Source organism: Ovis aries, chromosome 23 (genome assembly GCF_016772045.2).
Source record: "Ovis aries strain OAR_USU_Benz2616 breed Rambouillet chromosome 23, ARS-UI_Ramb_v3.0, whole genome shotgun sequence".
In the NCBI taxonomy this organism is placed as follows: domain Eukaryota; kingdom Metazoa; phylum Chordata; class Mammalia; order Artiodactyla; family Bovidae; genus Ovis; species Ovis aries.
Window position 1 is genome coordinate 38,043,073 of NC_056076.1, and position 25,790 is coordinate 38,068,862.

General features: G+C 41.6%; 2 protein-coding genes across 18 annotated transcripts in view; one reads left to right on the forward strand and one right to left on the reverse strand.

The window, feature by feature from the left end:
- The first annotated feature begins 984 nt into the window (after positions 1–984).
- LOC132658501 (uncharacterized) overlaps positions 985–25,790 on the forward strand; it is a 37,601-nt gene continuing 12,795 nt past the window's right edge. Inside the window, exons 1-4 of one of the 3 annotated variants that reach the window (XR_009598222.1) lie at positions 985–3,914; positions 8,401–8,736; positions 9,509–9,606; positions 23,425–23,882. Coding sequence is in view for 2 of the 3 variants with exons in the window: in XM_060405428.1 (XP_060261411.1) it covers positions 4,615–5,844 (1,230 nt within the window). In the remaining variant the exon portion in view is untranslated. Of the gene's footprint in view, positions 8,737–9,508; positions 9,607–23,424; positions 24,127–25,790 lie in introns of those variants that run through there. The other 2 variants (XM_060405428.1, XM_060405429.1) reach the window with 2 other exon arrangements.
- Positions 12,733–25,790, reverse strand: part of DLGAP1 (DLG associated protein 1) — a 791,650-nt gene continuing 778,592 nt past the window's right edge. For 11 of the 15 annotated variants that reach the window (XM_042239658.2, XM_027960728.3, XM_027960727.3 and 8 more), the window contains 3 exons: positions 24,296–24,387; positions 20,147–20,299; positions 12,733–17,232 (listed from right to left, as the gene is read on the reverse strand). In XM_042239658.2, coding sequence (XP_042095592.1) covers positions 17,023–17,232; positions 20,147–20,299; positions 24,296–24,387 — 455 coding nt within the window. In that variant the 3' untranslated portion in view covers positions 12,733–17,022. Of the gene's footprint in view, positions 17,233–19,502; positions 20,300–24,295; positions 24,388–25,790 lie in introns of those variants that run through there. The other 4 variants (XM_060405421.1, XM_060405426.1, XM_060405427.1 and 1 more) reach the window with 2 other exon arrangements.

Here is a 25,790-nt window from a genome sequence, read left to right on the forward strand (position 1 = left end):
CATAATTTTCTTTTCATATTTCTTTTTAACTTAAAAAATTGTTCAATGTTTTATATTTTCATTCTGTAAATCATCTTAAAGACTTTTTAGAAGTGAAGTTTCACTTTTTAAAAAACTAGTAAAACAAGAACAACCTTGCATAGGTGCTGGTGTCCTGGTATAAACCTATTCACCATCCACATGCATCCACTTTGCTCCTGTCCTGGCTCTAGCCCGGGGGTTAGCCTAGACCTTGCTGTAGAAACCAATGGGGATCTTAAGCTGCCTTCTCAATTCAGTTTAGTTCAGTTGCTCAGTCGTGTCCAACTCTTCGATCCCATGGACTGCAGCATGCCAGACTTCCCTGTCCATCACCAACTCCCAGAGCTTACTCAAACTCATGTCCATCGAGTCAGTGATGCCATCCAACCATCTCATCCTCTGTCGTCCCCTTCTCCTCCTGCCTTCAATCTTTCCCAGCATTAGGTTCTTTTCAAATGAGTCAGTTCCTCTCATCAGGTGGCCAAAGTATTGGAGTTTCAGCTTCAGCATCAGTCCTTCCAATGAATATTCATGACTGATTTCCTTTAGGATGGACTGGTTTGAGCTCCTTGCAGTACCAGGGACTCTCAAGAGTCTTCTCCAACATCACAGTTCAAAAGCATCAACTCTTCGGCACTCAGCTTTCTTTATTGTCCAACTTTCACATCCATACAGGACTACTGGAAAAACCATAGCTTTGAATAGATGGACCTTTGTTGGCAAAGTAATGTTTCTGCTTTTTAATAAGCTGTCTAGGTTGGTCTTAACTTTTCTTCCAAGGAGCAAGCATCTTTTAATTTCATGGCTGCAGTCACCATCTGCAGTGATTTTGGAGCCGCCCAAAGTAAAGCCTGTCACTGTTTCCATTGTTTCCCCATCTATTTGCCATGAAGTGATGGGACTGGATGCCATGATCTTCATTTTCTGAATGTTAAGTTTTAAGCTAACTTTTTCACTCTCCTCTTTCCCCTTTCATCAAGAGGCTCTTTACTTCTTCTTTGCTTTCTGCCATAAGGGTGGTATCATCTGGATATCTGAGGTTATTGATATTTCTCCCAGCAATCTCAATTACAGCTTGTGCTTCATCCAGCCTGGCATTTCTCATGATGTACTCTGCATATAAGTTAAATAAGCAGGGTGACAAGATACAGCCTTGACACACTCTTTTTCCTATTTGGAACCAGTCTGTTGTTCCATGTCCAGTTCTAATTGTTGCTTCCTGACCTGCATACAGATTTCTCAAGATGCGGGTCAGGTGATCTGGTATTCCCATCTTTTCAAGAATTTTCCATAGTTTCTTATGATCCACACAGTCAAAGGTTTTGGCATAGTCAATAAAGCAGAAATAGATGTTTTTCTGGAACACTCTTGCTTTTTTGATGATCCCACCATAGAGCCACCAGAACTTACACAGGACTGGGAAACAGAGTCTTGGAGGGCACAAACAAAAGATCTTGAAGGTCCTTGTGTGCACCAGGACCCAGGAGAAATGAGCAGTGACCCCACAAGAGGCTGACCCCACCCAGACTTGCCCGGGAGTGTCCAGGAGCCTCTGGCGGAGGTGTGTGTTGGCAGTGGCCTGCTGCAGGGTTGTGGACACTGAGTGCAGCAGTGCGTGCATGGGACCTTCTGAAGGAAGTCACCATTATCTTCATTACCTCCACCATAGTTTGGCCTCAGGTCAAACAACAGGGAGGGAACACAGCCCAGTCCTTCAACAGAAAATTGGATTAAAGATTTACTGAGCATGGCCCTGCCCATCAGAACAAGACCCAGTTTCCCCCTCAGTCAGTTTCTCCCATCAGGAAGGTTCCATAAGCCTCTTATCCTTCTCCATCAGAGGGCAGACAGAATAGAAATGACAATCACAGAAAACTAACCAATCTGATCACAAGGACCACAGCCTTGTCTAACTCAATGAAACTATGAGCCATGCCATGTAGGGCCAAGCAAGACTCACGGATCATGGTGGAGAGTTTTGAAGAAACATGGTCCAGTGGAGAAGGGAATGGCAAACCACTTCAGTATTCTTGCCTTGAGAACCCCATGAACAGTATGAAAAGGCTAACGTCTAGGGAAAAGTGAAAGTGTTATTCACTCAGTCGTGTCCGACTCTTTGCTAAGCCATGGACTGTAGCCCGTGAGGTACCTCTGTCCACGGAATATCTTGTCCAGGCAAGAATACTGGAGTTGGGTAGCCTGGCTGCCATCTAAGGGGTGTGCAAACAGACCCAGTTCCGGGAGGAGTTCACACCCTGGGATTGATGTTACAGTACACCTACCTCCACGTTTCTGGAGACTTTTTCCCTTCCTTTTTGAAATTCAACTGGAAGATGCCAGTTTTGTGGTTGGTGTTATAAGTACACCTCTGAATTTGCTTTATGAAGGCTTTGTTTCCTTGTTTGCAAAGGCAGGTGATGAAACTCATACGTGCTTGGTGAAGTAAAAATCAAAGTAGCCTTTTTGGAAGGCCAATTGGCAGTATTTAAAAACAAAAGTATGCATTGATTTGTCTAGAAATATAACCCTAAGATAAACTTCTGCATGTCCTAAAGATCCACTGTAAAACAATTTTCATTGCAGGTTGCTTTTTTTTTTTTTGTCATAGCAAATGGTGGAAATAGCCTAAATGTCCATCATTTGAAGGACTAATAGTGTATTATGGTTCCTTCATGAAGTGGAATGCTATGGAACCATTAAAGAGAATGGGTGAGTCAGAATGTTCTAAAATGGAGTAGTCATTACTAAATGAAAAAGCAAATAGTAGAATCATGTGTCTAGTATGCTTCCAGTCTGTGGGGAAAGAAAAAAATGTACACTTGAATGTGCATTGAAAAATTTTGAAAGGATGTACAACCAAGTGTTCAAATATGTTGAATATTGCAGCAAAGAACTGGAGTGAAAAGTAGGCTTATGTTCATTATATTCCCTCTTGTTCTTTTGAAATTTTCATATGTGTGCATTTTTCACCTGGAAAAAAACAAAATGAAAACACCTAGATACTTTGCTTTGTCTTTTTGTCTCGCATAAAAATCTCCCACATATAAAGGATCTAGAATTAGATTGGATTCAAAGACAAGCTCTGTCATTTACCTGTGACCTTGATGTCTCCCTAATCTATTTGTAGTATCTATTTCATGGGTTTGCTGTGACGATTAATTACAGGATACATATCAAATAGTGCTTTCTCCGTAAATGTAAATGTGTAATGATGATATAGTGAACATTTATTGAATGCTTACCGTGTGTCAGGCACTGTATTAAGAGCTTTGCCTATATTAATTCAGGGCTTCCCAGGTGGCACAATGATACAGAATCCCCCTGTTAATGTAGGAGATGCAAGAGACTTGGTTTCAATCCCTGAATCAGTAAGATCCCCTGGAACAGGAGATGACAACCTAGTATTCTTCCTTGGAAAATCCCATGGACAGAGAGCCTGGTGGGCTACAGTCCATGGGATCGCAAAGAGTCAGATGCCAATGAGCACACACACACATATAGTAATTCATTTAATCCTTATACCAACTCTATGAGACAAGTACTATTTTCTTATTTTAATTTCTATTTTATGTCAGAGTATAGCGAGCCGGCGCACTTAAGCGCAGCCAAGAGGAGCTACCCTGTGTCCGAGGTTAGTGGCGGCCGGGAGGAGACACCTCGCGCCTGAGGCCAGGGGCAGTGACCCTGAGGAGCCACCCCGAGCCTGAGGCCAGGGGCAGCAGCTGGGAGGATCAACCGGAGGAGCGGTGGCTGCGCAGGCACAGGAAGGCCTAGAGGAGCTATCCCACGTTGAAGGTCAGGAACGGCGGCGGTAAGGAGGTACCCTCGTCCAAGGTAGGGAGCAGCCGCTGTGCCTTGCTGGAGCAGCCGTGAAGAGATACCCCACGTCCAAGGTAAGAGAAATCCAAGTAAGATGTTAAGTGTTGCAAGAGGGCATCAGAGGGCAGACACACTGAAACCATACTCACAGAAAACTAGTCAATCTAATCACACTGGGACCACAGCCTTGTCTAACTCAATGAAATCAAGCCATGCCTGTGGGGCCACCCAAGACAGGCGGGTCATGGTGGAGAGGCCTGACAGAATGTGGTCCACTGGAGAAGGGAATGGCAAGCCACTTTAGTATTCTTGCCTTGAGAACCACATGAACAGTATGAAAAGGCAAAATGATAGGATACCAAAAGAGGAACTCCCCAGGTCATTAGGTGCCCAATATGCTACTGGAGATCAGTGGAGAAATAACTCCAGAAAGAATGAAGGAATGGAGCCAAAGCAAAAACAATACCCAGCTGTGGATGTGACTGGTGATAGAAGCAAGATCCGATGCTGTAAAAAGCAATATTGCATAGGAAACTGGAATGTCAGGTCCATGAATCAAGGCAAATTGGGGGTGTTCAAACAAGAAATGGCAAGGGTGAACGTCGACATTCTAGGAATCAGTGAACTATAATGGACTGGAATGGGTGAATTTAACTCAGATGACCATTAATCTACTACTGCAGGCAGGAATCCCTCAGAAGAAATGGAGTAGCCATCCTGGTCAACAAAAGAGTCTGAAATGCAGTACTTGGATGCAATCTCAAAAACGACAGAATGGTTTCTGTTTGTCTCCAAGGCAAACCATTCAATATCACAGTTATCCAAGTCTATGCCCCAACCAGTAATGCTGAAGAAACTGAAGTTAAATGGTTTTATGAAGACCTACAAGACCTTTTAGAACTAACACCCAAAAAAGATGTTCTTTTCATTATAGGGGACTGGAATGCAAAAGTAGGAAGTCAAGAAACACCTGGAATAACAGTCAAATTTGGCTTTGGGATGTGGAATGAAGCAGGGCAAAGACTAATAGAGTTTTGCCAAGAAAATGCACTGGTCATAGCAAACACCCTCTTCCAACAACACAAGAGAAGACTCTACACATGGACATCACCAGATGGTCAACACCGAAATCAGATTGATTATATTCTTTGCAGCCAAAGATGGAGAAGCTCTATACAGTCAACAAAAACAAGACCGGGAGCTGACTGTGGCTCAGATCATGAACTCCTTATTGCCCAATTCAGACTCAAATTGAAGAAAGTAGGGAAAACCACTAGACCATTCAGGTATGACCTAAATCAAATCTCTTATGATTATACAGTGGAAGTGAGAAATAGATTTAAGGGCCTAGATCTGATAGATAGAGTGCCTGATGAACTATGGACTGAGGTTTGTGACACTGTACAGGAGACAGAGGTCAAGACCATCCCCATGGAAAAGAAATGCAAAAAAGTAAAATGGTTGTCTGGTGAGGCCTTACAAATAGCTGTGAAAAGAAGAGAAGCGAAAAGCAAAGGAGAAAAGGAAAGATATAAGCATCTGAATGCAGAGTTCCAAAGAATAACAAGAAGAGATAAGAAAGCCTTCTTCAGCAATCAATGCAAAGAAATAGAGGAAAACAACAGAATGGGAAAGACTAGAGATCTCTTCAAGAAAATTAGAGATATCGAGGGGACATTTCATGCAAAGATGGGCTTGATAAAGGACAGAAATGGTATGGACCTAACAGAAGCAGAAGATATTAAGAAGAGGTGGCAAGAATACATGGAAGAACTGTACAAAAAAGATCTTCACGACCCAGATAATCATGATGATGTGATCACTAATCTAGAGCCAGACATCTTGGAATGTGAAGTCAAGTGGGCCTTAGAAAGCATCACTATGAACAAAGCTAGTGGAGGTGATGAAATTCCAGTAGCGCTATTTCAAATCCTGAAAGATGATGCTGTGAAAGTGCTGCACTCAATATGCCAGCAAATTTGGAAAACTCAGCAGTGGCCATAGGACTGGAAAAGGTCAGTTTTCATTCCAATCCCAAAGAAAGGCAATGCCAAAGAATGCTCAAACTACTGCACAATTGCACTCATCTCACATGCTAGTAAAGTAATGCTCAGAATTCTCCAAGCCAGGCTTCAGCAATACGTGAACCGTGAACTCCTTGATGTCCAAGCTGGTTTTAGAAAATGCAGAGGAACCAGAGATCAAATTGCCAACATCTGCTGGATCATGGAAAAAGCAAGAAAGTTCCAGAAAAACATCTATTTCTGCTTTATTGACTATGCCAAAGCCTTTGACTGTGTGGATCACAAGAAACTGTGGAAAATTCTGAAAGAGATGGGAATACCAGACCACCTGACTTGCCTCTTGAGAAATCTGTATGCAGGTCAGGAAGCAACAGTTAGAACTGGACATGGAACAACAGATTGGTTCCAAATAGGAAAAGGAGTACATCAAGGTTGTATATCGTCACGCTGCTTATTTAACTTATATGCAGAGTACATCATGAGAAACGCTGGACTGGAAGAAACACAAGCTGGAATCAAGATTACGGGAGAACTATCAATAACCTCAGATATGCAGGTGATACCACCCTTATGGCAGAAAGGGAAGAGGAGCTAAAAAGCCTCTTGATGAAAGTGAAAGAGGAGAGTAAAAAAGTTGGCTTAAAGCTCCACATTCAGAAAATGAAGATCATGGCATCCGGTCCCATCACTTCATGGCAAATAGATGGGGAAACAGTGGAAACAGTGGCTGACTTTATTTTTCTGGGCTCCAAAATCACTGCAGATGGTGACTGCAGCCATGAAATTAAAAGACGCTTACTCCTTGGAAGAAAAGTTATGACCAACCTAGATAGTATATTCAAAAGCAGAGACATTACTTTGCCGACTAAGGTCCGTCTAGTCAAGGCTATGGTTTTTCCTGTGGTCGTATATGGATGTGAGAGTTGGACTGTGAAGAAGGCTGAGTGCTGAAGAATTGATGCTTTTGAACTGTGGTGTTGGAGAAGACTCTTGAGAGTCCCTTGGACTGCAAGGAGATCCAACCAGTCCATTCTGAAGGAGATCAGCCCTGGAATTTCTTTGGAAGGAATGATGCTCAAGCTGAAACTCCAGTACTTTGGCCACCTCATGCGAAGAGTTGACTCATTGGAAAAGACTGTGATGCTGGGAGGGATTGGGGGCAGGAGGAGAAGGGGATGACAGAGGATGAGATGGCTGGATGGCATCACGGACTCTAAGGACATGAGTCTGAGTGAACTCTGGGAGTTGGTGATGGACAGGGAGGCCTGGCGTGCTGCAATTCATGGGGTCGCAAAGAGTCGGACACAACTGAGCAACTGAACTGAACTGATCAGAGTATAGTTGATTAACAAAGTTGTGTTAGTTTCAGATGTACAACAAAGTGACTCAGAGATACATACACATATATCTATTTCAAATTCTCTTCCAATATAGGTTATTACAGAATACTGAGCCAAGTTCCCTGTGCTATACAGTAGGTCCTTTTTGGGAAATAGGTACTATTTTCATCCTAATTGTACAGATGGGAAAATTGAGGCACAGAAAGGCTAAGTAACTTGGCCAAGAAGACACAGTGAGCTAAGGATTTGAACCGAGGCAGTCTGGTTCTGTAGTCTACATTCCTCCCCACTTACCCAACGGGCCTGTCCCTACTGGGCAGACAGGTCTACTCAGGGCAGCATGAGGCTGATGAGAGGGTCGGTTTAGTTTCTAAGACAAATGCTGAGGCTATTTGTAAATGTCTTATAAGCATTTGGCAATGATTTCCTACCAACCTCACGTCAGAATGTTACAATCAGAGTGACATGCGGGGGTGTTTCTGCTGGCGTGTGTGGGGACTTTTCCCTCCGCCTGTGTTTCCTCCCAGCTGGGTCCTATCTGTGTGTGTATCTGGAGTCACTGACAGGAGCCCTGCTGGGAAATCTTGATTGCAAGATGAAGCCAACAAGGACCCTGGGGTGTGGAAGGGGTGAGGGGACCTGTCTTTCCTGTGTCTATCATCTAACGAACATATTTGAACACTAAGAGCCATGGAGGACCTGCCCTCCTTCAAGAGGATCATTGAGGTGACAGTTTTGTCAGCCTGACCATCTCTGGGGACAGGATACTAGCTCTCTCAGGGTGGTCCAAACCTTGTATTTCTTTAGGTAAGCATTTCCTTAATATTTAACCCAAATTCTCTCAGTTAAATATTTAATCCGACTGTAATGTGCTGTTTTTGCTAGAAGAATAGCTGGTCTTTGGCTTCCTCATAATCTGTCTTTAAAAGAAGTGCCCTTGACAATGATGACATGATGAATTCAGCCACTGACAGACCCTGACGTTCTCAGGTCCCCAAGAGTAGGGTGTTTTTCTTTCTTTGTGTCCAGAATTACTCAGAATTATCTGAATACCTATTCCTCATGTCACTACTATTCCCAAAGTGCTTCACAGGCATGTGCGTTCAGTTCGGAAATCCCTGTTTTGTGCTGTGTCATCATCTTTCCTGTGTTCCAACTTTCCAAACTATTGATCAATTATTTACTCTCTCTGTAAGATTTCTTTCAGATTTCATTTTGAACAATCTGCTAGTCAAGAGATCTTTGGGGCGCTGACTTGAGACGGAAACAGACAGCAGCTCCTTGGAAAGGATCGCCTTTCAGCCAATCCAGACTCCTTACCTTGCTTGACTACCTTAAGAAGCAAGTTGGGAGCCTTGAGCTGCTCTTTGAAGTTTGTCAAGTTCAACCTTGGCAGTACCAGGCTGCCCCTGATCTTCCTGCTCCTGCTCTTGCCAAGGGGCCAGGCTGCAGTGAAGAAACCTGCCAAGTCCTGCCAACAAAGGCAGTGAAGGCAACCGGGCTCTCTTCCCTCGAAAGGAATCTATCTAAGAGTAAATTATTTAACTCACCTCCTTCTCCCCTTTGTTTAAGATCTGCCTCTTCTCACACTTGGCAATTTCAAATTACAGACAGACATTGTATTGGCTGAGGTAGCAAAGTACATTAGGTTTTATTCTAGAAAGGAAATGATGTGATGAAGCTGATGCTTTTTCTAGTAACATGCTGCTTGTGGGATCCTAGTTTTCCCCACCAGGGATCGAACCTGTGCCCCCTCCAATGGAAGCATGGAGTCCTAACTACTGGATCTCCAGGGAATTTCCCAAAGCTGCTAGTGTTTTAAAAATTGTCACTTATAGAAATAAATATTTTCCATACTAAGAGGTTATTCCCTAAGACCAAAACGCCTTGAAAATGTCACCCCTTTACAGTGAATAGAATATTTTAATTGTAATCTGCAGAAATGTTTCCTCCAATGTACTTTATGGGGACATCCATAGTATTATCTAATTCCCTAGATGTTCCTCTTTATTTTTCATAGTAGAAATTGCTGGTAGGCATTGCACTTGAATGTCCTAGAAAGAAGGAAGGGGTCTTCAGCTGATCATTACTTGTGTAGATCTCCGGAGGCTAGCTATGTAGGAATGTTTTTTATTTGCAAAGCACTGGTCTTCAGAAACAGTGAAAGCACCAGAATTTAAGATTATAGAGCTTATCATTTTTCTTTATAACCTTCTTGTACTAGAGTCAGTAGGAAGAATGCATCTTCCCTCTCTGTAACAGAAGAGAAAACTAAGACTATTTGCATCCCCCGTTCTCCTTAAGGTCAACATCTTAATGTCTCACAATTGACTATCGACTCTGCCATAGTGTACATGCAGCGATTCTACATGATTCAGTCCTTTACACAGTTCCATTGAAATGTAAGTATAATTTTTATATGGTGTAATCCTTTTGTGATTAATTTCAACTTCATATTTCTTTTGTGGTTGATCTTGCTGAACTGGGATTTGAAATTTAACATTTAGTATTGATCACTTTCATTATATGTCACACTGTTATTCTGAATCCAACCTTCCAGTTTTCCTGTTTAGTGTCTAGCTAATTGTTTAGCTTTAGTGCATTCTTAGAGAAGTGGATTCTCTAATAAGACAGATCATTGAACACTTAGAGTTAACATTTTTGGGTTGGGAGAGTAGCATTAAAGAGGAAACTACACTCAATTTAGGTGTAACTTTTGAACTGGTTAATAATATAGGAATAGGAAAACAAGTGAATGTTAGTCATTTACATTTTCTAAAAATCTTTGAAAAGAGTCCAATCAGTGTTTGGTTGAAAGGCAAAGGTACATTATGTGATGACTGGGTGATGACTTTTAAGACAAGAAAAAGAAAATAATAGTAATAAAGGAATTTTTTTTCTGGACAGAATTGTAAATAATGCTATTTTCAGTTTTGCTCCCTGAAATGGTCCTGTTTAACCTAATTGTAAATGACTTGGAAGGAAGTGCATAGTGATATTCCAATTGCAGGTAAGAATATATTTGTTTAATAAAATCACAAGATAATAGGGCTAAACTTGATGAATACTTCATATGGATTTGTGAGTCAAACATTTCATTATTTTTTTAAGAAAAGGTTATATTTTGAGGTAAGGTGTTTCAGACTTAGGATAATAGGGTTTGAATTCTTTTTTTTTATGCCATAGGAAAAGAAACTGGAAAGCAAGATATTAGTGAGCTCAGTATTGGGAATAATTGTACAGGAAACCCTGTAGATTTATGGATTAGTCAGTTCAGTTCAGTTCAGTTGCTCAGTCGTGTCCGACTCTTGGATTAAACATCCTCAATTTTTGCTGATTACTCAGTCAATTTGGCTGAGTAATCCTTAAGTAATCCTATCCTTAACCTCCCTACCTCCTCTGATTGGCAGAAACACATTCTTCTTAAGAGAAGCATTTATTGAGGCTGTCTGATAGCTCTAGGATAGAAAGTAGTGGATAAAAAATGGAATTTGAGGAGGAAGTCCATTGCTGTCTTGCTCCTTCTAAAAGTTTTCTACATTTCTTTTATTATGGTAAAGATTTGAAATCCAGGGTGAAATACATCTCAAATCAATTTGTCCATTCTGTGCATGTGTGTGTGTGTGTATTTATATGTATATGTATATGTGTGTGTGTGTATTTATATGTATATGTATATGTGTGTGTATATGTATGTATGGGTTTCCCTGATGGCTCAGTGGTAAAGAATTTACCTACCAATGCAGGAGACGTGGTTTCAATCCCTGGGTCAGGAAGATCCCCTGGAGAAGGAAATGGCAACCCACTCTAGTATTTTTGCCTGGGAAATCTCCTGGACAGAGGAGCCTGGTGGGCTGCAGTTCATGGGATCATGAAAGAGTTGGACACAACTCAGTGACTAAACAGCAAGCATCCTCCTTTCCAAAGTGAAAAGGAGGGACTTTCCTGGTGGCCCAGTGGCTAAGACTCTGCCCTCCCAATGCAGGGGGCCTGGTTTCGGTCCCTGGTTAGGATGCCGCAACTGAAGATCAACTAAAAATCCTGCATGCTTCAGTGCAGACTGAAGATCCCAAGTGCTACAGTTAAGATGTGACACAGTCAGATCAATCAATAAAAATAAATATATGTATTTTTTAAAGTGAAAGGAGAGGCTTTTTTTTTAATGAAAGAGTCTCTCTCTCTTTTAATTTTTATTTTATTTATTTGGCTGCACTGGATCTTAGTTGTGGTATGCAGGATTTTTTTTTTTTTAGTTGTGGCATATGGGTTCCAATTCCCTGACCAGGGTTCAAACCCTGCCCCCCAGCATTGTGGGTGTGGGGTCTTAGCCACTGGAACATCAGGGGAATCCCTAGAAGAATCTCTTTATCGAGTTCTCTGTGACACTGATTTACCTATCAGGTAATCTGGAAAGACGACATTAACATCTACATCTCCCAGAAGCCAGGCTAGAAGCGTGAAGTGGAAGAACTGGTATTTTTCATCTGTTCTAGTGAAAAAATTTGGTGAATAGCAACAGTTCAATCAGCTACATGGCAGAGTATGACTTTTGATATTTATTAAAATGTTTTCTTGCTTTCAGCCATGTTCTCTAAATTCAGGCTTGTGCTTATTTGCATACAGGTCATATCAAAATAATCCATTGACTACTGCACTGGGGCTTCCCGTCACTGTGATTTTCCAGTGATGCTTCCCTGGATCAGGAGGAAGCCCAACCAGGAAGAGCACATTGTTTCCTCTCTCTGCTTCAGGGGAAATAAGGGATTTGCAGAGAAATTTAAGATGTATTCTGTAAACTGAGTTGTGAAGTGAAAGTAAAAGTTGCTCAGTCGTGTCCGACTCTTTGGGACCCCATGGACTATACAGTCCATGGAATTCTCCAGGCCAGAATAATGGAGTGGGTAGCCATTCTCTTCTCCAGGGGATCTTCCCAACCCAGAGATCAAACCTAGGTCTCCCACATTGCAGGTGGATTCTTTACCAGCTGAGCCAGCAGGGAAGCCCAAGAATATGGGACTAGCCTATCCCTTCTCCAGCAGATCTTCCCGACCCAGGAATTGAACTGGAGTCTCCTGCAGTGCCTGCAGATTCTTTACCAGCTGAGCTATGAGGGAAACTGAGTTGACTCATTGGAAAAGACCCTGATGCTGGAAAAGATTGAGGGCAGGAGGAGAAGGGAGCAACAGAGGATGAGATGGTTGAATGGCATCACCAACCTAATAGACATGAGTCTGAGCAAACTCCAGTAGATATTGAAGGACAGGGAAGCCTGGAGTGCTACTGTCCATTGGGTTGAAAAGACTTGGACATGACTTAATGACTAAACAACTGTGAACTTACACCAGTGAAGATGAGTTAGGACCAGAGAGGTTTTCAGGCTGGGCCACTGGTTTCTGTTTGGAAAAGGAGTTGATCTGATTTTGGTTTAGCAGCTGAAAGACAAATAGCCTATTGAACAAACCCCAGGTGGATTTCTACACCCTTTGGTGACAGTGGAATTCAAGAATGAACACAGTCAGACACTAAGATTTTTCATATGTCATTTATTTAAACCAAAATCAATTTATATTTTCAAGGGGCTGGATTTCAAAGATACAAAAAGAAATTCAAACCATTTTGTTCAATACCTATCTATAAAAAATGAAATTACATTTTGCGGGAGGAGTGGACCCTGTAACATAGGAAATTTCTTCATTGAAATTCAATTTTTTGCATGCAAAACCTAATTTCATTTTCAGATTGGCTGAAATGTTCAAGAAGCCCTGATGAAATATCAGAATTTGTTAAAAGTCAAGAAGTATAATCACGGTTCAGACTATGGTCAGCACAAGAGCCAGGGTAATGAAATCTTTGCAACCTCGCCTGTGTACAGCCACTTGATCTCTACTCTTTTGAAGCATTTTCAAAAGTACATTGTGTTATTTTGGTGACTAGGGGTCACACAGAGTCGGACATGACTGGAGCGGCTTAGCAGCAGCTGGTGACTAGCACAGGTTCTTGCTTATGTATAAAAATTGGACAAAATGGCTTATTTGCTTAACAGTGTCCAAGTCTGTTGCATGTAGTTTGATGGCTTTGCCCAAGAACCTGACGGGAGGGAGTACCGTGGACACAGGTTTCAGAGCTGTGGCATTTTCAGATCATTGCAAGTCCACTTTATAGAGTGTGCTAATTTACCTTGTTTTTGGTGAGTCTGTATTTTTTCGTATAAAGTAAGTTTCCAGATATGACGTAGATGAAAAGCAGGGGAGATCAACAGTGGCAGTTACCAATTTTAAATGTGGGAAGAAAGACAAAGACATCACAGAAGACAAAGCTAAATGGAAGTTCGGATTTTGGACTTAAATGGGTCACTTCGTAATTGTGTCATACTGGGCGAGTTACCGAAGCTCTGGGAGTAGTTTTTCATTAGTGCAAGGGTGAAATGAAACCCACAATGCATTATTCTGATTTTCCCTACCGTGGAGAACTATGTAGGAAACAAAACTGACATGTTTGGCAAGATACCCACGTGGGTTAACATCTATACAGATTTGCACATGCTTGAGAAGCTGATAACTCCTTTCATAAAACATACAGTCCCTGACTTGAACCTTTCAGAAGTGTATGATCATCACAGTAGAAGGACTTTTAGTTTTCTGTATTTAAATCCCTTCCATAGGGGACAAGTTCTACCCACAAGCTCACAGGTACTAGAACATGTGTTATTACAATGAAAATCAGAATGATATGCTTCTGAACTGCTTAATTACTCCCCCAAAGACAATTACTTCTATTCTGGAAGAAGCAGGACTCTGTAGTGAAAACACAGAGACCTGAAAGCAGTGCATTAATTATTTTATTAATTTCTTTTTACATTATGGGAAACATTCATCTATTTACAATTTTTTTTGTCCGCACACAATCTAGGTAGATAAGCCTATGAAATTCCAATTCATAAAGCCATAAAAATGTTCCCCACCCCTCCATCTGAAAGCTTTCAAATGAATCTTTTTTTTTCCAAACCAAAATAATTTTTAAAAATTACATTTGGGAATTCAGATATGCTAGTGATTTACATTCCAGTTATTTAAAATATGCATCTAGACATGTTTTTAAAAAGAAATGGTAAATTCACAAGGATAAGGCTTAAATTAAAGTGGTAATGCACAGTAAAACATTAAGGAAACATCTATAAATAACAGAAATATAGTACAAATAAATTAGTTCTATTTACCATTTCAAATATTAAAAATCTTTAATCCATTTCTTCATCTCTCTTTACAAAAAGGTTATGTGAGTTGTATGGAAACATCTGCAAAAAATATAATAAATACTTAATTTCTTTGAACGTTTTTTTGATGTGGGAGACAAACTTCTTTTGTAATTCCCCCCTCCCCAAGAAAATACCCAAACACCTTTGTACCAAAGTTAAACAAAATAAGTAATTTTTCAGGGTACATACATTTTCTGTTATTAACTAAAAAACATTTCTACAAATTACATCAAAAAGAACAGTGTAACAAGGGTTATGCTCATGGATGTCAGGCTTAAGAGGGCAAGTGATCAACAAGCAGTTTTATGTGGGGTCATGTCTTAACATCAATAATTAGCTTTTTATAAAGTGTTTGTACAATTGGTGTTTTTAAGGAAGGCAAAGGTCATGATGCCTGTAGGCATTCTGCTAAAAGATTTAAAATTCTTACCAAAAATAGCTTATGAATATACAAATACCATTCACGTAGACAAGATAAATAGGCCACCTCTTGTCTCTCTTAAAATATCCTGGGCTAAACCAGTTTCCAAAGAAAATATTGTAGGATGATCTTTAGAAATCTATTTCTCCATCCAAATCTTATCTCTCCCTCAGGGCACAGAGCTGTGGATGGGAACATGGGTCTTCAAATGGATGCTGTTTCCTTCACGTTAGTCTGTGAGTTCTGAGTCATTGCCATGGTTGAACATGACCATAGGCTACCCAAGGTGGCAGTTGGCCTTACTTGATACAAACTTTGTGTGACCTTCCCGGCTGCTACAGAGTAAAGAAAACGTGTATTCTTTTTAAAACCAGAAAATACTTGAAGCTGAAATTCTCTATCTGCTCCAATTTTACAAAGTACTCAAAGGTGCTTTGTCCACTCTAGTTAAAAGTTGGTTTGTTTTTAAATAAGTTAGTAGCCCTTTTCTTGTAAACCACAGCAGTAAACGTTTGTGCCCTGTTAATAAAGATAGCTCAAAGCATCAATGGCTCTGAGAGGTAGCGAATTCTCTAGTGGTTTTATAATATGTCCATGAAAATAGTTGTTGCCAGAACCCATCACTTCTCTTAATTTTTAAAATAAAATTAGCACCTGGCTATGAGATTGTATATATATTTTTTAAAGCGTCTCTGGTGCAAGTGTATCTGATATATCTTTTTAAAAGTCTTTCATTTTTCAATGATAATTTCTAACACTTTAGGGAGCTGGATAAAATGCCAGTGACCATGTAAGATCACCTCATTCTAACTGTTTAAACTGCTAGGAGTAAGGGCATTTAAAGATAACTTCAGCTGGCCACAAAGGTCATATGCCGTCCATCATGACTAAAAACAAAAATCAACCTTCTCTGCCAAATCCCTGGGTCTCCTCAGTGTTTAGGAACCGCAATGCTGTCCCCCTCCACGTGGCTGCTGAACCTTGCAGGTCAAATTTCTTTTCTCTCTACCTGGGACCTCAAGATGAGTGGTTGCTCTTTGAATGAGACAGCATGTCTACTGGGACAGAAAGCTTATTTGATGGGTTTGACACAGGACAAAATCCTGATTTGGGGGTGTAATAGGACTCTGGAGCAGTGAGGAAAGACTGATGGAGACAAACGTCTGCCCTATGAACTACTGGGTTAAAAGAGACCGAATGTGTAGCATTCGAAGGGGATGATGGGAAAATCCCGACTCTTCTCAGAAAGCAGGCCGGCTGCCATTTACAGCACTTGGTAAGCAGAGATGTACTTCTATCTGTGTAATTAGGTAGGCTCCCCCCCTCCCCAAGATGGACACTAACAAAGTAATGGAACCAACACTTTCCCCTTTAAAGACCTCCCCCCGCCCACCACCACAACAACAATATAATATACATAGTACAAGAAAAGTTGAGAAAACACTTCAGGTCTAAATTGTCTTAAGAATAGGACAAAAGAAAAAAATCCCTTATGTAGTCTCTTAAGCTAGCAGTGCTTCCTTGGTCTTGCCTTTCCTGTCTTCATTTTATTGCCTTTCGGAATAGATGGATGTCCCTGAAAGATCAAATTGACAATCTTCTGCTGAGTGAGACAATTGAAGCAGTGACTGATGACACAACAGTGAGGCAGTTTGTGCAGCTGTGAGCGACGCAGGTACCCGCACCCCACTCCCTCCCCCCCGGGCACCTGCAGATTTTGCTTCTTTTCCCCACCCACTACACATCCTGGTCCCCCCCGCGCCCAGCCCCTCTTCGTCCCCTCTCGGTGTGTTACTCCCGGACTCTGGTGACAGGGTGTGATGTCTGAGGCTGGACATCAAGCGCTCCAATCTGCTTGCCCAAAATAGGAAGCGTGTCGGGAAATCAAGGGGATCGGAGCCCTAGTTTCTTTCGCGTGGAAGACGGCGAGGTCCCTAGGGACCCCCCCCATCCCCCCGCGGGATCCTGGATGTCTGAGATACCCTACGGTTGGATATTGCTGGAATCTAGGGACGGACTAGCTTGAGGAGGACGGCGGATGGCTGGCGGGTGACCTAGAGAGGGGCCGCGTTTACGCGGGTGGGCAGGCGCCGGGGAGGCGGCGGCGGCGGCGGCGGCGGCGGGGGCGCGGCGGCCGGGGCCTCAAAGCCGGGTCTGCGCCTCGGGGATGTAGATCTCGATGCTCTCGGCGCTCTCGGTGGCCGAGTTCTGACGGACGGACGCGGCGCGCTTGGCGGCCATCAGGCGCTTGCGGGCCTCCTGGCGCTGCGAGCTCTCCAGCGAGCGCTCCCGGATCAGCGGCGCGGGGCCCTTCGCCGGCTTCTTGGGCACTGGAGGAGGGGCCCTTCGCTCCTGATCAAAGCAGAAGGTTCAGGACATTACACAGCTTCTCAGGGCAAGCTTGGGGGAAACTGGGATAGGTCAGTAGTTAGCACACACTTTTTTTTTTTTTTTTAAGCCTAAGGGTGGTTGTTAGTTCTGATCTGCACACTGTATACATATTTACATATATATATATATATATGCATTGGAGAAGGAAATGGCAATCCACTCCAGTATTCTTGCCCGCAGAATCCCATGGACAGTGGAGCCTGGCGGGCTACAGTCCATGGGGTCTCAAAGAGTGAGACGTGACTGAGCGACTGAGCACATAATAATGTATATATTTTTTTCCTTAGTATTCTGGCTTGGGTTTTCAAAAAGATGCATGAGGGAAAAAAACACTGAGAAGTTTAAGGCCAAGGGTAAAGCTGGAGGGCAGAACTAGTCTCTCCAAGGGAAGGATATGGGTATTTAAAATCTAACCCGCCCCCGCCCCCGCCTCTCGCCCCTCACTTCACCTAAAGGCTGCAGCTTCCAGCACATTTACTGTGGTTTTTCTCGGGAGGCTCCAGACTCTTCCGGATGCCAGAGATGGGAAGGAGAGGGCAGCGGTCGCCTCTTAGATTCTGCACCCCCTCTAAGCAGGGCGGCAGCGTGTGGTACCAGCTGGGTTCAGAGTTTAAAAACATCCCTGCCCTCTACCCTGAGCCCACCCAAACCTAAACAGCCAAACGAGGAAGAAGGGATTGTTAAAACTGTGTTCGTTTAGCTTTGCTGGTGTCCCAGTGAATTACACCCATTTACACATCATCACACACAGACACACAGAGATATACTGGGCAGGGTCACCCTGGAGGGAGTTCCTACCCTTGGGGGTATGGAGTCAGCTCCTAAAACATCCTGTTGGACCCTCACGAATTAGGGGCCTCGGGGTGACCTTGGTGGCCCTGAAGGCTATTTCATCATAGGGACACACATTGCGCCATGAAGACTGAACACAAGACTGAAAGAGTTCATTCCTGCTCCCCTCCCCCACACCCCCAGCAGCAGCAAACTAGAAACTGGTGGGCTATTTTTAAATGCCACTGCAAAAACAAACAAGTCATTCATAACTTGGACTGGAAAAAAAAAAGTATAGTGGAAAAGGGAATCTAAATCACAAAGGATTTTTAGGAAAAAGATAGCGAGTTTTCAGGCTGCAAAAAGGTCCATGTGAATCTGATGATTTCCTCTTTTAATAAAATACCTTAAATTCTCATAAACCTAAATGTTAGAAATATCTTAAAATATGGATTCCATGATTCTCCAAAGGGCACTCTCTGTGTTCCTCCTTTGCTGGCCTTCGTGGAGTGCCTAGTTACCCTTATTGCAGTGAGTAGCCCCGCAGTTGTTTAAGGTGGAGTCTTGTGTGGATTAAAAAAAAGGAAGCACAGAGTGCAAACCGTATTCCACCAACTCTGATTGCGTTTGTTCATTGTTTCCCCTCCAGTTCATGGGATGATGCAAAGCTCTGATCAAGTTAATAATGATTTACAGTATAACTGTCACTAGGTACCATATATCAATTCTTAGCTTCACTCCTTTTGGACATTTAAAATCTTCATGATTGGGACACTCAGTAGATACTTTTGAAAGTACGATTGTTGAAAACTTTTTAGTCATATTTTCCTTTCCTTGCATAGTTTATTTTTTTAACAACAATTTTTAAAAATTGATGAATAAGTAATTAGATGGATCAGCTCTAGAAAATCAGTTACCAGTATGTGTGTACATCTGTAATGTTTTCTTAAAACCAGACCAATTTAAAAGCTTGTTTAGCAGACAGTTTTAAACCCAGATTAAAGAAAACTAGAATGAATGCAAATGTTTGGCTACCCCAGTGAGAGGCCACACAGGCATCAATGGTACTTTGATGTTTCATACCCAAACCCGCCAGGTGGATGGTGATAGAATTAGAGATGAGGGACAGTGATGAGAGTGGTGGCCCCTTCAATTATGCACCAGCCCTTAGCACTAGATTTCTCCTGGGAGCCCAGGGACTCCAAGAACTCTGATATTATGATGGGCAGCAGCAGAATGGACTGGACTGATAGGTGAAAGGATCAGGAAGAGGCATCACAGAAATGGCTGTGCCTGACTTCGGAAGTTGAACCTCTCAGAATCATTTGACCTCAGGCTGTAGGAAAGCAAAGGGTTAAAAATGTCATGCATCTCTGGTCAGCCTAAGAGGGTAGACATTGGATACCTGGGCAAGCCTGGTGGAGCCACTGTAATCAAATGTGAAAAGTGCAGTTTATTAATTCAAGCAAAAGAATTTGAGTCTTTATTTCTAAGCTCTTGCATGAGGAACCCAGTGAGCAATACTCCCCAAGGCAAATCAACCAAAGGTAAAACCTTTTTTTTTTTTTAAAAAAAAGATCCCAACATTTATGATTACTGTGAAACTATACGGTGTGTATATTTTTAGACTTGAACAACAGTGGTTTCTTTATTACTATATTTATGAAATGATTATAAAAGTCGGTTAGTTTGCAGGGCTTCCTATTTTCTCGGCAACACGTTCTAGGGGTGTAAGGAAGTTGTACTCTTGCTCTATGTAATCATGCACTGAAGATGTCATTTATTTTAGTTTAAAAAGCAAAATGGAGGCAGTTCCTTCCAGTGACTAAAATGGTTTAACTTAAAGTTTAATTAACAAAAAAAAAAAAGCCACATTCCCATTTTCCAATTCACAGACAGGTTTTTCTTTAAAAATATGCCTGAAACATATTACAGATAATATCCCAAATGATTACTATGTAAACATTGTCATTACAATGAAATTAATATGATTTCAGCTCCATTTCACATTGTAAACAGCAAGACTGAGAGCAGAAGCCTATTTAGACTGTCCAGTGTTTGTGCAGGTTTTTAAATGAACCATACAAAATCTACATTGTTCTACCTTCTTGTCAAGAGGATCCATCTGTTTCCAATTATTGGCCTTTAACTGATGAAGTTCATCAAATTTCATACTAATGTTTTCTATGGACAACTGCAGCATGTCCCAGAACCCCGCCAGATCCTGAGAGGTGGGCCTTGGATGAGCATTGGGATTCTGTGCAAGAGAAAGAAAAACAGTCATGCTTTAGAAGCGATGTTTGTGACAAGCCCAGGATCAACGCGGCATTTTCAAATACTTAAAATAACAAAAGGAGGATGAGTTCCTCTTAGTTTTCAGATAGGAAAGAAAAGTGAAGTTACTGATGGTGCCATGCTGTGCTATGCTTAGTTGCTCAGTCGTGTCCGACTCTTTGTGACACCATGGATTGTAATCCGCCAGGCTTCTCTGTCCATGGGGATTATCCAGGCAAGAATACTGGAGTGGGTTGCCATGCCCTCCTCACTGATGGTACTTCTATTTATTTATTTTATATTTTATAGGTATATATGTTTTATGGGGCTTCCCAGGTGGCACAAGTGGTAAAGAACCCACCTGCCTCAGCAGGAGACATAAGAGACAAGGGTTCGATCCCTGGATGGGGAAGATCTCCTGGAGGAGGGCATGAGAATCCACTCCAGTATTCTTGCCTGGAGAATCCCATGGACAGAGAAGCTTGGTGGGCTACAGTCCATTGGGTCTGAAAGAGTTGGACACGACTGAGCGACTGAGCATACATGCATATATTATATATATATATATATATATATATCCCTCTATATATTCACCTTTATTAAGGACTAATTGACAAATAAGATTATAAGATATTTAGAATGTACCCTATGATGATTTGATAGAGACACACCTTGTATAGGACTTCCCCATCGAGTTAAGCAGCACATTATCACCTCACATCTTTATCCTTTTGTGTGTGTGTGTGAGAACATTTATTGTCTACTCTTTCTTAGCAAAGCTCAGTTAGACAATACAGTGTTATCAACCATAGTCACCATGTTCTAATTAGATCCTCAGATCTCATTCATTTTATAGCTGAAAATCTGTATCATTTTACCAATGCCCCCTCCATTTCCCCTACCCCTGAGCCCTTGCCAACCACTTTTATACTCTCTCTATGAATTTGGCTTTAAAAAAAAAAATTCCACTACAAACAATAATTTCATACAATCATTTTATACACATTTGAGTCAGTGATTCTCAATGTCAAGGTAAAATTCTTTTGTAATACAGCATCTGTCAGTATGGTATGGTGGGGAATCTAAACATTTGGAAAAAACCCAGAATGTGTGATATGTGCCAAAATGCATTTAAAACTATATTTAAATGAAAATACCATATTACCAAAAAATACAGTCTATTGTTATTAGAGTCAGTATTTGACTCCATGGGATCCAGCATACTCAGAGAACAGATAAGGAATCTAAAATAAGATTCATTTTAATACTTACCTTGAGTGAAATAATAGGGCAAACAAGTGATAAGTAATAAAAGAATTAGATTTTCAAAGTATTGTGTGTTTAACAATTAAGATATTTCTAATATTGGAAGTCATTTTATCATATAAGTACTTGGACATAATTGTTTGGAAATGAATTGGTTTTAAAATTGACCATAACATAATACGGCAAATGTGAGAACACTTGTCAGTATGTAAACATAGATTTCTGTGCATTTGCTAGCTAATATTAAAAATTCTTTGATGTGTGGATTGACTTTCTTTTCTTTGCCCTCATTCACATATCCCTGACAAGCACTAGAGAGTAGGAACCTCTGATTTATATGATCTGAGACATAAAAACCATAACTAAGAGACTGAAGGTATTACTACCAGCAACAATAGCTAAAGGTATTCATGGGCAGATAGGTGGGGCTCATACTTATCAGAAGTTTCTATTGAGGTTCCATTTGGTTACCTCTGGGTATCCCAGGCAATTGGAAAGACTGTGAAATCTCATGCCATATAATAACTTGAGGCCCGTTCTTACTTTTAAAACAACCCTAAAGAAATGACATCATCAGAACTTCAGAAAGCACAGGATAAGTGACCATCAAAGTTAACAGACTGGAAAAAATACTTTTTAGCCTTTTGATGGATGAGTATTATTGGTCTGACTTCAAAATAAATATAAGAATGTATTTATAAACTTATACTTTTAAAACTACCCATAGTTCATTGGAATAATTAAATTCTAAAATTTGTAAGTATTTGGTTCACTGTTAAACTCTATTCCAGTGACACCTGAATTAACAAGAGGGCTTCTCTGTAGCATTTTGATATAGTAAACTCCAATGTTTCTTATATCTAGGTTCAGAATAGACAGATAATAATTTTGACAAAGTACTTGTCAGCTGGAGTTTTATGATCTCACAATATATTACCTTATCTTATTTGTAATTAAAAGCTAAATTCCTCATACCTTGAAGTTCACTAAAGCCTTCTAGGTCACAAGCCCTGTTGTTAAACTGTGATAGCATTTGACTCTGTAGTAACAAGGGAAATTTGTTCCTTTCCCATCAGGAATCTCTTTGCCCCCTCATCATCCAAGGGATGAATGGGGAAGCAGAGAGAAAGAGCCTGGGTGCTCAGCCAGTCTTTTAATCAGTGGCTCCTGTGACACCCAGCACAAGAAGTAGTTGTGAAACCTGCTTCAGTCTGAACCAGGTCACTTGGAGGTCAGAGGCGATAGAGGATGAGAAAGATAACGAGGGCCAGTTTGAGAAATATGGCTTTATATGAACTTTTTAATTTAAAGAGTTAAAGAATAATATGAATTAAGATCTGTGACACGTGAGCAAGTTTACAAATTAGAAGGAATTCTGTACCTGGCACATAGTGAAGCTCAATAAAATATTTGTTAAATCACTGATCAATACATTTACTAATATATATTATCTCATAATTCAGAATAGAATTTCTGAGAAGGTGAAAGAAGGGCCAGGTCATTTTTGCTGAGGAAGGGGAAAACAAACTATGGGTATGGGAGGTCAGGGTGAGGAGGCAGGAAAGAGAGGTTTCACAAAGAAAAGCCTGGTGAAGGGGGATAAGAGCACTGACTTGTGCAGACTTTATATCTGCTCTTGGTTGAGTCTTGTCTAAACAAATCCCATTCAGTCTGTATTTGTCCTTGTTAACGACAAGATGTAGTTAGAACGCTAAAAAAAAAAAACAAAAAAACAAAAAAAAACCCAACACAACCATAGTTTGGGTCAATCAGATCACAAATGATTGTGTTTTGAACTTTCCAGAAGATTAAAAGAATTGCTTTTAATTTTCTTTATTTTAGATGCAGTTTCCATCCCTGGGTCAGGGGTATCCTCTGGAGGAGGAAATGGCTATCCACTCCAGTATTCTTGCCTGGAGAATCTCATGGACAGAGGAGCCTGGCAGGCTACAGTCTATAGGGTTGCAAAGAGTTGGACACAACTGAGGGACTGAGTACACAGATGCAGCTTGATCATTAATTGGCCAATAAAAGCTATTTTTGTGGAATGACACTTGTGGAGATGGCAGAATTTTAAAAAAAAACGTGAGGAAGCTCTTGGCCTTGCATTTTGCTGACAGTTTTTTAAAAATGTTGTTGCTGCTAATACTGGTTTTGTCTGTTTGTTCTGCTTTATTTCATTTCTGTGTGTCCAAGAAAGATGAATGATTCATTGTTCTCATGGAGATCAAAGCTACACTTTCTGACACCTTCCACCTCCAGTTCTTGAATTAAAACAGAGCTCTCTGATAAGGAAAAAGGCCCCAATGGCTACTTCAGAAAGAAACTCGTTATCCAAAATTATTTTTTTCTGAAATATTATGTTTGAAATATCAGGCTGCTCCAGTTGGGTAAGAATAATAAAGTCAGGAGGCCAGGAAAATAGAAAATCTTCAGCAACCAGAAAAAAAAAAAAAAGGAAATGGAGTTTTAACTTGATAACTTGATTGGATTCTTTCTTCGAAGATTATTTAATATTTTTTATTATTTTAAAAGATAAATATTTTTAAGAAAAAGCAGCAAATATATGATTCATCGGAAAATTCTCTCTGTCAGGTTAAGAGAGTCCAGTGAGCCCTGGCTTGGTTCTACTCTAGTTGGACTGGTCTTGACCACATGGTCTTCTCACGGGGAGGAGCGGAGAAAACTAGTATTGACAGGGAAAGATACCTACCAGGTTTTCTTCACACAGTTCTCTGAACTGGTAGAATTTCTGGGCCATAAGAAGTTGGGCACTGCCCACTGCGGTTCGGATTTTCCCTAGAACTGAAAAAAGCAAACAGACAAGAAGTTTACACATGATGTCTCATTGTTGAGACTTAGTCTGGCAAAGCAAAGAGGAAGTTGCGCTGTAGTAATTAGGGAAGACCGCATGCAGAACGCACGCGCGCGCACCCGCGCACACACACAGCCAGGTCGTGCCCTCGCTCTGCGTGTCTATGCAACAGAGACTCCCGAGTTAAAGTAGAAAACCAGCTTGGAAAAACCCACATGCTCACCAGGCATCTTTCTTAGGGATAACGGAGTTTTCCATCACAGCCCTGGATGTTACCAGGAGAGGAGGCAAATCGTTCTGCTTTATCCCTTTTACTGCAAGGATGCATTTCCAGTGTTTACCAGTCCGGTTAGGGATTTATTTGTGTCAGCAGTCATGGTCTGCTAGCTTGTTTTTCTAATCCGAATCCAAACACAAGGAAAGCAGCCCTTACTTGCAGGGAGTAGGGATCTCATGGCACTCACCAAATCCCATCCACAGCCTGCGTTATTTTTCCGGAGCTCAGCCACTGAGACTGTCGGGAAAGAAAGCCTGGCCAATTGAAAGATTTTGTAAGGAGTGAACATTTTCAGCTCGTTGCCTAGGGAACGCCAGCACTGTCCCAGCTTTTACACTCCACGGACCAGCGTTATTGTTCAGAGAAGTTTAATTCCCTGTGCACTGTGCTGAAAATCCTCCCCTTTGCAAGCTACTTCTTGACTTGAGTGAAGTCGAAGTGGAGAACCTTCTAGCAGTGGGAGAGCTGAGCGGGGCGGAGCCTCTGCCAGGAGCATCCCTGAGCATCTCTGAGCATCCCAAGCTCCGGATTATCCCAGAGGCGCTCGCTCCGCCTGGTGGGGACTGCTGGGCTGAAGCCCGGCCACCCGCCACCACCACCGGGCAGGAAGGAAGGGGAGAGGCGGCCACAGAGAAAAACAGAGCAGGCGGGCCTCCCAGGGGCACTTGCCCACTTGAAGCTATTCACTGGGGCTGGGAGGGATTTTATGGGACTGAAGCAACGTTTTTGCTGCTGTAGTTTTGTTCTGATTTTACCGTGTCTGAGACTCAGAGTGGAATTAGATCTCCTTTTTTTGACCTCATTCCCCACAAAGACTGAGAAGACAACAGAAGGACAAGCAATGTTGTTTGGCTCAGGGTTTCCTGGTGAATTGCTTCTCTGTTAGTTTAAGGCTGCCAGGCTGGATAATGGTTCCTGCGGGCCACCACTGCTCTCTACCCAAATAATTCACACACGTTTCTGGGTCAGGAAGATCCTCTGGAAGAGGGCACGGCAACCCACTGCAGTATTCTTGCCTGGAGAATCCCCATGGACAGAGGAGCCAGGTGGACTACAGTCCATAGTCACAGAGACGAAGTGCCTGAGCACGCATATACAAGTAACCCAGGCATTTCT